At 44.4% G+C, this 13362-nt stretch overlaps 1 protein-coding gene across 7 annotated transcripts in view; it reads left to right on the top strand.

Annotated features, from left to right (window-relative positions):
- The window catches only part of Ccdc30 (coiled-coil domain containing 30), a 98260-nt gene that overhangs the window by 46967 nt on the left and 37931 nt on the right, over positions 1–13362 (top strand). For 4 of the 7 annotated variants that reach the window (XM_031378464.1, XM_031378466.1, XM_031378465.1 and 1 more), the window contains exons 5-6: positions 2552–2715; positions 7928–8135. The exons of the other annotated variants lie outside the window; for them this stretch is intronic. In XM_031378464.1, the coding sequence (XP_031234324.1) occupies positions 2552–2715; positions 7928–8135 (372 nt within the window). The remainder of the gene's footprint in view (positions 1–2551; positions 2716–7927; positions 8136–13362) is intronic. 7 annotated transcript variants of the gene reach the window in all.

Raw genomic sequence — 13362 nt, 5'->3', positions numbered from 1 at the left:
GCAGATGCACACACACACACACACTCACACACACGCACACGCACACACAATCTTAAAAAGATAAAATTTGGGCTGGCGAGATGGCTCAGCAGGTAAGAGCACTGACTGCTCTTCTGAAGGTCTTGAGTTCAGATCCCAGCAACCACATAGTGGCTCTCAACCACTTGTAATGAGATCTGACGCCTTCTTCTGGGTTCACGGCCATCTGTACAGCTATAGTGTACTCATACACATAAAATAAATAAAATAAATCTTAAAAAAAAAAAGATAAAATTTAACTGGGTGTGGTGTTATACTCTTTTAATCCCAGCACTTGGAAGGCAGAACTAATCGGATCTTTGTGAGTTGAGGTCCACAAAGAGAATTCCAGGACAGGTAGAACTATTACACAGAGAAACCCTGTTGATTGATTGATTGACGGGTTGATTGCTTTTTTTTTTTTTTTAAAAAAGAGAGGGATGCTTCCACCTGCTTAAGAGACATTCCAACTTTGTTGGTTGTATGTGGATCCAGAAGACCTGAAAACATGCTTGGTGTTTGTTAATATTACTTTTAGTTTTCTAGAGCGTTCAATCCAAGCTCTACTGTCTGCTATCCTTTAAAAACTAGCCTTTATTATCATTGTGTAATGCCAGCATTTTCAGAATAACTGTAAAAAATCAGAAACTAAGTAGCATCTTAGAATCTTTTTCCTGCTTTCAAAAATAATTCAAATCCATTTTTAAAACTGTCTTTAAGGACCTTCCCCCACTGCTTGTCCCCCTGTTTCTTCAGCTCCTCATTTTGTTGCTTCCTCCCTCTTCAGAGAAACTCAAGTCAGTTGTGTCTTTTAGGGCACAGTCCCTTACCATTCAAATATGCAATCCACAGCCTCCCCTCCTCCCATCTTCCAAGGCCATTTCAAGGCCCACCTTCTAGGGAAAATGACAGAGATAATGTGGAGTGTCGTTTACACTGCTCACCGTAGTTTCTCTTGAGAGGGAAAGTCTTTGGAGACCAAAGAAATCTCTTAAAGTAAATTGAAACCAAGCTTTGGATTGATCCCGTGGCTCCTGGAATCAAGCACAGTTATTGTAGGAACTCTCCATTCAGACAAACAGTTGTTTGTTTTAATTCAGGCCTGTGATGGGAACTATCTTCTATTCATAGAACTATTTCCTAACCAACCTCTCTCCTCCTGAAAGGAGATGTGCTTTAGTTCCATAGTACATAAAAACGAGTAACCTTTACGAATGGCAACGCTACAAAATCTTCTGAAAGCAAACAAACAAAAGTGACTATTTTGCCAGATGCCATAGTGCGGTATGCCTCCAAACACCTGCATGCAACAGATTTTCCTGGGATGCTTTATAAGTCTCATTTCTACTCAGACACAGCCTGCCTGACATTGGGGGCTGCTACAGTCGGCAAGTGTCTTCGTTAGGGTTTCATTGCTATTGAAGAGTCACCATGACCATATCAACACTTATAAAGGAAAACATTTCATTGAGGCTGGCTTACAGTTTCAGAGGTTTAGCCCATTATCGTCATGGCAGTAAGCATGTGCAGGCAAGCAGGCAAGCATGGTGCTCAAGAAGGAGCTGACAGTTCTACATCTTGATCCATAGGCAGCAGGAAGTCAGTGAGCTACTAGGCCTGGCTTGAGCATCTGAGACCTCAAAGCCCACCCCCAGTGATGCACTTCAACAAGGCCACACCTCCTAATAGTGCCATGCCCATCCCCAGTGACGCACTTCAACAAGGCCACACCTCCTAATAGTGCCATGCCCACCCCCAGTGACGCACTTCAACAAGGCCACACCTCCTAATAGTGCCATGCCTACCCCCACAGTGACACACCTACTTCAACAAGGCCACACCTCCTAATAGTGCCACTCCCTATGGGCCTATGGGGACTATTTTTATTCAAGCCACCACACCAAGGTACTTCTTTACAAGTTCAAGTGTTTTCAAATAAACAGGGTCAGACTGGAAGAAACTTCCCTTCTGTAATGTGCCTGTAGTATTCTAATAGTTCCTCAAGGCAGTAATATATCACTCCTTTTATGAATCAATTAAGTTCAGTTAAAACTCGGGACAGATGTGTGTGGTAATCATGTAAAATCTTAGAGATCACTGGAGTTTTGTTTCCTTGTTCCTGTTTAAAGGTACAACTGAATTATAAATGGCAATCTGAGATGCCAACATCAAAAGACCAGGCTCTCCGTTTCTTTGTTTCTTTGTTTTCTTGTTTGGTTGGTTGGTTAGCTGGTTGGTTGGTTAGCTGGCTGGCTGGCTGGCTGGCTGGTTGGTTGGTTGGTTGGTTGGTTGGTTGGTTGGTTGGCTGGTTAAACCATGAAGTTACATACCCTTATGTCTACTGTAAACATGGGTTAAGTTCTATGACAGCTGGAAAGTATTTAACTAAATCTCAATAAGTCTTCCTATAGGGCAGCCGTTTAGATAGCCCCAGGCAGTAATTAAGCATTTGGTGGAGTCAATATACCTTTTTTCACAGTTGTGCATAAAAGCCTGCAAAATAGAGCATGTGCTTTCTCACTTAACTTCACAGGTCTCGAGGCTGTCACAAGAACTGGAACTGTTAAAACATTGCTCTGTAGGGGACAGAACTGCTAATGTGATGACGAGTGAGAATGTCTGTGAAGACCTGGTGTCTAAAGGGCCACTTTTGGAAGTGGATGCTGTGAGCCCGAGTGACGACAGACAGGCTCTCTGGTAATTTGAGAAAATCTGCGCCCAGTAACTAGAGGGTTTGTTTGGTTGATTATCCCGAGTCTGACATTCATTTTCAAAAGATGTAATCGGTGAAAAAAAATTAGTTTTAAGCCTTTCCTAGAGTTTGTCTTTTTTTTTTTTTTTAAACAATTGTATGTTGATTACATGGGAAGAGGACGGATGACGGACGGACAGGGCAGTGACTGTGGTACAGCCTGCACATAGGGCAGGGGGCTAACAGGGGTGTACCTCCTCCTGACACAGAGGGCAGGGGGCTACAGGGTGTACCTCCTCCTCCTGACACATAGGGCAGGGGGCTGACAGTTGTACCTCCTCCTGATATGGCATTAACATTACATGTGAAACTTCCCCTCTTGCCTTTGAAAGCTACCATGTGCTCTGAGTTGAAGTGTAGGGAGCATATAAAAGTAAAACTGGATTATAATAGCCCATAGTTGTCCTCAGGGAGAGACACTCAGCCATCTCTCTTCTGGAAGATCTGCAAGTAAATTGTTTCTGCATAATCAAGGTGGTGCTCTGAGGAGTTTCTGCTCCGCTGATCTTATTTAACTTTATATCTGACCATTGAGTTTTCAGAGCATTTTCTCTTCTCACTTGTTTAATCTTGTTCCCTAACTCTGTGTTTACACATTTTTACCACAATTATCCTTCACGGACGTCTTGAGGGCTGTGGGCAAATGATCTGTTCTAATCTGGTACAAAAAGTTAATAGCAGCAAATTACTTTCCGTGGGCAAAAGCCCAAAGGTCATCGAGAAGGAAACAGTAGATGCCCATGCTCTGTAGACACCAGCCTAAAGGACACTCTTGTCCATCAACTGTGGAAACTGGGTCTTGGTATCACCAAGTTTATTCCTGCATCAGTGTTCTAAGATACATACTAGTGCCCTTGATTTTTGTGCTCTCTTAAAATTTATTTTCACTTCAGAATAAGCTCTGAGTCCAAGATTCACAACCAGGAAATAGAGATGTGTGGTGGGAAGGGCATCTTGGAGGGATGGTGGGGTGATAGGGGGTGGAAAAGGTATCTTGGAGGGATGGTGGAGTGATAGGGGGGTGGGAGAGACATTTTGGAAAGATGGAGGGTGTCTGCCAGTGAGCCCAAAAGCCAGGAACTGAGAGTTTGGATCACCATGTTTAGGTGTTCTGGAGGGATCAGGAAAAAACTAACCCTAGAATACACAGGGAATAGTGTGACGGGTTTCAAGGAAAGTTTTTCTAGCATCTCCTTAGGTGGAGATGGAAGGTGACAGGCAGGTCAGTTAATCCACCCAGAGCCACAGATAAAGAAACGCTGACCTGGAGCAAGAGGCTGTAGGGATGTGACAGTCAAAAAAACTCTTCACAGAAAGGATCGACATGTATCTTCCCTCCATGTATCTGCCACTTGTTTCCATCTCCCCCATCTCTAATGGCCCCACTTCAATCAGATCTGGAACACAACCACATTCAACATTAGCCATTTGTCCTCTGGGCAGAGGTTGGTTTAACTTTATAATCTCCATAGTCTGATGGGAGAAGACAGTTTAGCAAGGCACTGCTGGCTCAATAGTCTATCAAGGGGCAAACGGAGGTGCGGGGAGACCAACAGAGACAGAGAGATGGGGGAGAGAGAAGCAGAATGTGATGTTCAAGGGGCATATGTGCATGTGAGGTAGTTTACAACAACTCTAGAGAAGTGTGGAGATAAAGATAAAATACAGGCAGGATCCTGATCATGCAGGTCCATGCGACTCCTGTATCAGGGAGGTGATTGTTTGCCATATTGAGATTAATCATGGGGCTTTACAAGCTGAACTGTATCTACAACCCTAGTTAGGAGCTTACACAATAAAAAAAACAAAAAACAAAAAATAAAAAACAAAAAAACAACCAACAAACAAAAACTCCTATAGAGTTTAGCAGCCTGGTCAAAACAATAGGTTCATGCTTTAGGAAAATCACTCTGCCTGGTATGTACAAAACATATTAAAAAATAAACAGGACTTGGGGATTAGTGATTATAATCAGGGTGAACAAGTTAGAGTAGTCAGTAGCTGGAGTTGGGGAGAAGCTTAAAAATACTGTAAGAGGTGGCTGGGGAGATGGCTCAGGCAGCAAAGGGCTTAACCAAGCAAGCATGAGGACCTAAGTTCAGATCTCCAGCACCTGTCCACCCGTTCCTCTACTGATTTGGCATATAGAGATGGAAGGGTCCCCAGAACTCACAGGCTAGTCCATCTAGCTAAGTTGGTAAGCTCTAGATTCATTGAGAGACCCCCATCTCAAAACAATAAGGGTAACATCGGTGAGATGGCTCAGGAGGTAAGGGTGCTTGCCTCCAAGCCTGAGTTTGACCTCTAAGACCTATAACAGAAGGATAAAACCAACTCCCACGGGCTGTCCTCTGTCACACATGCACAGTGCACACATACGCACACACAAGTTTAAATGTAATACAAATTTTAAATAAATAAAATAGCTTGACTTCCAGCTTGATTGTTTCATTTGCTGACTTGGGGACCGTGTCTCTTGCTATGACAAAATACTTGAGGCTGAATTCTTTAAGAGTTTTCTTTAGCTCATGGTTCTGAGGGTTCAGAAGCATGGCCCCAAATCTCTGCCAAGGGCCTTCCAGCAGAAGGAACACATGCAGAAAGGGATTGTGTTGTATGACAAGTCTGGAAGCCAGAGAGCAAGGAAGGGAAAGTCATGCCCTTTTTTTTTTTTCCTGTTTTTGCCCCTGTGACCCTGTGAGCAAGTTTGCATGTGCCTGCTTGGGTGTTTTTGTGCCCAAATGTCAAGGCCCAAGGTTGACCTCAGGAGTCACCCTCAGCTGCTCTTCACACTTGTTGGTTAAGGGATATCTTGGTCAAACAAAACTCACTGGTTTGCACAGGGGATCCCCTTGGGGGAAATGACAAAACCATACCCAAGCCGGAAAGGTTCGTCTCTGTCAGCTGCTGTCTTAAATAAAATTACTATGAGTAGCATCACACACTGAGCTTTTATTTTTTCCTTATGAATTATTTTATTACGGTGGAGACAGGTTACATTACAGCTCAATAGAACAGCACCTGCAGTTCCATAGGACAGTCTACATTCATGGTTCACAATTTTTTAGGATCTAAACATTTTTTGATGTTTTTAAGTTTTTAAAGAATTGTTTTTGTGTGTATAGGTACTTTGCCCGCATGCATGTCCATGAATCACATGCATGCAGTACCTATGGAGGCCAGAAGAGGGAGTCAGATCCCCTGGAACTGGAATTACAGATGGTTCTGAACTGCCAGCTAGGTACTGGACTCAGGTCAAGCAGCCTTAACCAGAGTCATCTCTCCAGCTTCAGAATCTAAACCTCTTTAATGGCTCTTCATTTGTGATGCCAACTCCTTCTTGAACATGAATTGCAACTACGATTGTGGGGCATGCAAGGCTGGGTTCCAAGGAACCTCAAACAAACTTCAGATTAGGGGACTAGAAATACAAGTGGGACCAGGGTGCAGTGGTAGAGTAGAGGCAGGACACTTATCTGGTATGCAGAGGGCCCTGGGTTCAATCCCAGCCTGCCAAAAAAGAAAGACACCAAAAGCAAAACACAGCAACTCCCCACCCCCACCCCCAGAGTCTGTGTGTGTGCACTCTGTACATTCTCTGGTGGCTGAGTCTGTGTGTGTGCACTCTGTACATTCTCTGGTGGCTGAGTCTGTGTGTGTGCTCTCTGTACATTCTCTGGTGGCTGAGTCTGTGTGTGTGCACTCTGTGCATTCTCTGGTGGCTGAGTCTGTGTGTGTGCACTCTGTGCATTCTCTGGTGGCTGAAGGTGCGCCCTTCCTCTTGTTTCTGTGACTTAAGTTCTCAAGGAGCCCCCCTCTTTCTCTGGTTTTCCAGCCAATCTGCTCACTCTTTACAAGCGTTTGGCTTCTGTCTGAGATGAGCCCTCCATCTCCGAGCCCTTCTTCATTGTGTCCAAGTTTCAGTGGAATGTTCTACCCTGCTCTCCTGTGTCTGGATCCTCTCCTCAAGCGTGTCTCCATCCTTATCCACACCTGCCACCCTAGTCCACTCTGTATTAATTCATGCATTTGCCCCAGTCAGAAATCCAGATGTCACCTTGTTCTTCCCCGCCTCCCACATCTGACAGATGAGAAATGTCAGGAACACCAACCTTGAAGTCTCTCCAGACCCAATCCTGGCTCCCAACCCTGGTACTTATTACATGGATAGAAACAACAGCCTCTCACCCAGTTTCCCTGGCATGTTTTTTATTTCAAAACAAAAATTTACTTACTGGAGAGTGGAAGATGTAAGCATGCCACAGCACCCGTGTAGAGGTCAGAGGAGGACAAAGTAAAGGGCTTGATTCTTTCCTTCCATCACCTGAGTTCCAAGGATTGAACTCAGGTCATCAAGCTTGGCAACAAGCACCTTCATCCGCTGAGCCATCTTGCTGGCCCTGTAGAACTTATGTGTTAAACCATTGTGGGATATTTTGTTTTGCCATGATCTCATCTTTACCAAAATCTATGAACCTGTGTGTGTGTGTGTGTGTGTACATATACACTTTTAGTCTTGTCCCTGTTTAGCTCATTGTCAATGATTAACCAAGCTATATACTACCACTCAGCCTGATAAGTGGCCAGATACCTTTATTTCTCAATCATAAACCCCTTGCAGTCTGCTGTAGCCCCTGTTGAGGTACCTACTGCTTTTGAGTGGCATTTGAAAAATCTTTATGACCTGAATCTGCCCAGTGCAATACTAGAAGTCCAGAGAGGAGAAAAATCATTTAAACTGGTTATTGAGCTGTACATGAAAATATACAATGGGTCATCATTCCTGACTGGGGGGAAAAAAGAGCCATTGCTATACAAAGCACAAGAACAACTCCTCTGCCGTATAATTCAAGTTTGGTGGGGGAGTCTCCTAGGGTGTAAGATTTTCTCCTCCTCCTCCTTTCCTTCTCCTTCTTCTCCTCCTCCTCCTTTCCTTCTCCTTCTTCTCCTTCTCCTCCTCCTCCTCCTCCTCCTCCTCCTTCTCCTCCTTCTCCTCCTTCTTCTTCTCTCTTCTTCTCTCTTCTCTCTTCTTTCTTCTTCTTGTTCTTCTCCTTCTCCTCCTTCTTCTCCTCCTCTTTCTTCTCCTTCTTCTTCTTTGCTATTCTGCCACAAGAATATTTCTGTGATAGTTTTTTTTGTTGTTATATTTGTACCAAGTTCTGAATTAGGAGAAAGTAAACAGGAGGAAATGCCAGAGGAGTCAGTGAAGGCGGCCACTTTCCCAAGAGAGAGGCAGGAGTCCCAGCAGATGCGAGGCTATGAACAGCCATTGGCCGTGGAGCCCAAGGAAGTTGGGAGGCTTGAAAACGAGGCGAGCCTCCAGTCTCCGTGCTGTGGTGATAGTTCAGATGATGGTAGCACCAAGGTAGGTGCTGCAGACACATGCTCTGGGGCCTGTCCTTCTGACTAGCCCTGGAGATAAGCAACGTTTTGTTTCGTTGTTTTTTTTTTTAAACCTTCTTCTTTCTTAAAGTATGTTTCTTATACAACGTTACAGCTTAAGTGGTAATAAAATTACAACCAAAGTCTGAACCTGCTGATTCACTTTATTATTGAAGGGTTGTTGTTTTTAATTATAAGGGTGGAGCAGCACAACTCTATGGAGTTGCTTCTTTCCTCCTGCCTTCCCGTGGGTTTTGAGCATGGGCGCCCCGGCTGAGCTGTAAGCTCAAGGCAGGCTCAGAAAGAACACATCTGCCTCGGATGGGTGGGGGTGAAGGGATGGCAGGGTATGTGCCGCCCTTCCACTTCTAGGGAGCTCAGTGAACCAAGTGTTCATCTTAGTTTTTTTTTTTTTTTAAATGGCTTCAGAGAGATTGTTTTAAATAGGGCCCTGGCTATTTGCTATTTACTGCAGTTCTGCCTATAGGAGAGTTAAAGGGAGTGGCCACCAGCCCCACTTTGGTTCTTAGTCTTATAGGACTCTGTTGTTCAGAGTAAAATTTTTCAGTAGACAACTTTCCAGAAATTATTTTGAGATCATTAGAAAACTATTGTATTTGCAAGTAAACCACCTTCAAGGGGCTGATAAATGCCAGGTGTTCTTCTGGTCCAGAATTTGAGAGGTAGAAGCAGGAGGATCAAGAGGCACCTTTGTTACATAATGATGTTGAGGGTTAAGGCCAGCCTGGGCTGCAAATGACTCTGTTCCCCCCCCCCCCAAAAAAAAAAAAGCCGGGCAGTGGTGGCACACGCCTTTAATCCTAGCACTTGGGAGGCAGAGGCAGGCGGATTTCTGAGTTCAAGGCCAACCTGGTCTAGAGAGTAAGTTCCAGGACAGCCAGGGTTACACAGAGAAACCCTGTCTCAAAAAACAAAAACAAACAAACAAACAAAAAAGGCTGGAAGGTAGGTCAAGGTAGGTCAAGAGTGTACTTTAGGGAAAGGAAGGCTGGAGAGTTGGCGCGGCAGTTAAGGGTGAGCACTGCTCTGCTCTTATAGAGAACCTGAATTCCCAGAACCCACAACTGCTTGTAGCTCAAAAGGGTTTTAGCATCTTTGGCCTCTGAGAGTACCCAAAGTCACATGCTCTGACACACACACACACACACACACACACACAGAGAGAGAGAGAGAGAGAGAGAGAGAGAGAGAGAGAGAGAGAGAGAGAGAGAGAGAGAGAGACATTTAATTTTATTATCTACCAGTGTTTCACTGTGTAACCCTGGTTGGTCTGGAGTTCTATCCAGGCCAGGCTGAATCACAGAGAGTTGCATGTCTCTCCAGAGTGCTAGGTAGGATTAGAGGCATGGGACACCATAAGCAGCCAAAAATGTCTTTTTTTTTTTTTTTTTTTTTAAGTAAGTCGGGGCTGGAGATGTAAGCATGCCCTGGATGGAAAGGGAGGAGGAGGAAATAAACAGATTTGGAAGTAGAATTTAAAATTTGAAGAAGCCATAGTAATTAAAATATAACCAGGCTTGATGGCTCAACTGGAGGAGGAACCACAGAGGAGTTCAAAGACAGCCTGTGCTGCAGAAAGAGATCCTGAGGGGGGAAGGGGGAGGGAGGAAGAGAGAGAGAGAGAGGGAAGGAGGGAGAAAGTGAGGAAGGGAAGGAGGGAGAGAGAGAAGAAGGGAGGGATGGAGGGAGGAAGAGAGAGAGGGAGGGAGAGAGAGGGAGGGAAAGAGAGAGGGAGGGAAAGAAGGAGAGAGGGGGAGGGAGAGAAGGAGTGAGGGAGAGAGAGAGAGAGAGAGAGAGAGAGAGAGAGAGAGAGAGAGAGAGAGAGAAAGAGAGATTATAAACCAGCACACACACAAAAGGAGAGTAAGGTGAGTCAGACCTTGTTTGGCTCAGAAGCCCAAAAAGATTGTGACTTCAAATGCCCAACAAGAACTCACATTTAGACGCTGCCCCCTCCCCTTCTCGGACACTGGGCCAGAGCAGCAGGCTTGGGAAGATGTGGAAAGAGAAACCTAACAACTACAAAGTCATCATTGTTATTTGGGGTTTTGTTGGTGGTGATTTGTTTGGTTTGGGGTGGGGTGGGGTCCGGTTATTGCTTTGCAGCCAGGCTGGACTGAAAATTCAGAATGTAGCCCAGGCTGGCCTCACTCCTGACTGATGGGATTACAGGTATGGGCTGGACTGAAAATTCAGAATGTAGCCCAGGCTGGCCTCACTCCTGACTGATGGGATTACAGGTACGTGCTATCGTGCTTAGCTAAGAGTATACAATTTTGCCTACATGCAACTTTGTCTGAAAAGTAATTCCTGACTAATTTGTTAGTCTAATTTCTCTTCCCCCTTTGTTTGAAGCTCTTGTTAGTCAACGCCTAGAGCCAAAGCACAAAACAGGGAAGAGGTGGAGGGAGGATAGGGGAAGGGTCGGTGGGCAAGGGGATGGGGGTGGGCAGATCAAAACACATTATGCGAATGTATGAAATTCTCAAACAACAAAAGCAAGAACACCCCCATAGCAATGACAAAAAGCAAGTTTGACTGAAAAATTATGCAAAAATTCTAAAGAAATTTCTCATGTAGTCACTTTGTGGAAGGGCAGGTAGTTCTACAACCACAGCCTCTTGGGGCCGCAGGGAATTCTCGAGTCATTAGTAAGCTTTTCTTCCCCTAATGACTGTGAGTGATTGAGAAAAGTTGGAGTTCTTATTTATTCAACCAAGATGAATTACCTGGGATGCGATGAATAAGATGGATGGGGCTCATGCATACATTTAGTCCAACTAGATGGCTCATGGTCCAGCAGATCTCCTCTTTCCACCTGTTGATGTTAAGCTTTTCTCAAAACTCAAAAATCTATCAGTGTGGAGGTGACAGTACAGAGTGTTGAAGATTACCCCAAGTTGAAAAGTTCCGTATCAGGATGCAAGCGCAGAACCCACTTAGATTGCTCAAGCAACCCATAGGGACCACCACAAGCTTCCGTCACCCGCTTGCACGTGTTTGTTATCCCAGAGTCGTGTGGCATTCGTGCATGCATTAGGGAAGCTCAGCGTCAGAACATGAGCTAGAGAGCTGTGGCATCTCTAAAGCAAGATCAAGACCTAAGCTTTAAAACTGATACCAGCTCCCACGCCACACCTCTGTCCCGGAAGTTGGTGGCGTTGGATAGTGGGATGGATGTGCTGATATCTCTGTTGGCAGCTGGGCAAGGCTGCAAACTCACTTTTGGCACGAGAGCTCCTTCCTTGTTTTCCAAGGCTGTTCCTCAAATGTCTCTCCCAGAGAGATATGTGGCCTACACATACCCATGCACATGCACACACACACACACACACACACACACACACACGTACACACACACGTACACACGTACACATAAACTTATACATGTGCCACACAACACACACACACACACCATAACATTGTTCTAGGTCGAGGTATGGAAGCATTTATAACTTAAAATTAAAGTTGTGCATTTAGTTTAGGTTGTAGAAATTTATTGCATGGGAAAGCCAAGGCATAGTAAGGCTGGTTATATTGTTCTCTTAAAGGCAGGGTAAATTTAGGCTAAGTACACAGTAGGACAGCAGGCTAAGTGCATAGTCCTGAAGTATCTCCAGACATACTATTAACTTGGCTGCAAGGTCAGACAAAAAGCCAGTCTCTGAAAGCAAGGGGCATCAACCGCAATCCATCTCCCAGGTGGAAATCTCTGAATGCCTCAGGGCTGGGCCAAGCTGGCAGTTAAAGCTGGGCCACTCCCACTTACATCACACCCTATTTCCTTTATTGCCCCTGACCTAGACAACAATCTACTTTCTGTCACCATGGATTTGTCTGCTCTGGGTCTTCTCGATATATTTAGAGTCATATATCAGATGACCGTTTGTGACTGACTCGTTTCATGTCACTGTTTTCAAAGTTTATTCAAGTTGGTGTTATGTGTCAGTATTCATCATTCGTTTTAGGCTGATTACCTTTTTTTTTTCTTTTTTTTTGGTTTTGGTTTTGGTTTTGGTTTTGGGTTTGGTTTTTCGAGACAGGGTTTCTCTGTAGCCCTGGCTGTCCTGGAACTCACTCTGTAGACCAGGCTGGCCTTGAACTCAGATCCGCCTGCCTCTGCTTCCCAAGTGCTGGGATTAAAGGCATGCGCCACCACCGCTGACTGTTTGATTGTTATGAATAGCGGTGCTGTGAAGATGTGTGCATATCCATCTCATGCTGTGTTTGGGTTTGGAGGCTGCTAATTGTTGTTATATATGAGTCAGTGTCTCTATAGAGCCTCAGCTGGCTGGCATCCAGCTCCAGAGCCTCCCGACTTAGTCTTGCCCCCACCAGGATTCCATGCACATGCTGCCATTCCAAATCCTCATGGATTTCTAATACCATCATTACCATCAAAGTAAAATCACTGGGGCATACAAATACAGTAGTACATGGTCTGTTTTTCCTCTTCATATTTGCCAAAAACTATTATTGTCTTGATTTTTAAATATAATCATTTTAATCCCCATCATATTTTCATTGTGACTTTGATTTTTATTTTCCTAATGAGTATAATGACATGATGTATGTTAAAATGTTTTTACAGTCTCTCACACATTGTCATTAGAGAAATGTTTAGTTGACTCCTTTCCCTGGTTTTAATTGGATTACATTTGTTTTGTCTTGTTGAGTTGTAAAAGTTTATTATTTATTCTGTGTATATACCTTATTAGATATTTGATAACCAAATATTATAGCCCCTCAATGGGCTGTCTCTTCATTTTCCTGTCGCTGCCCATTGATACACATATGTTTTTATTATGTAAACACTCATTTATGAATTTTTTTCATGCATATGTGTGTGGTGTATATATCCTTGCTTGCTTCCTTGTGAGTACAGACACCTGTGTACACACATGCAAGGAGCCCAAGGGTGATGTTGAGACTCATCCCTGATCCATCTCCCACCTTATCTTTGAGGCAGGGACTCTCAATCAAACCCAGAGGTGGCTAATAGGGCTCATCTAACTAATCAGCTTGTTCAGAGGATCGTCTGCTTCTGCCTCTGTTCAGAGATTCGTCTGCAAGAATTACAGACTGCCACTTCCACCCACCCAGCTAACATTTTATGTGGGTTTGGGGTACCTGACCTCTGGTTATCTTGCTTTCATAGCAAGTGATTTAACCACTGAACCATCTCCCAG

The sequence above is a fragment of the Mastomys coucha genome, unplaced genomic scaffold (genome assembly GCF_008632895.1).
Source record: "Mastomys coucha isolate ucsf_1 unplaced genomic scaffold, UCSF_Mcou_1 pScaffold18, whole genome shotgun sequence".
Taxonomy (NCBI): domain Eukaryota; kingdom Metazoa; phylum Chordata; class Mammalia; order Rodentia; family Muridae; genus Mastomys; species Mastomys coucha.
This window is presented reverse-complemented; position numbering and strand designations above follow the sequence as displayed.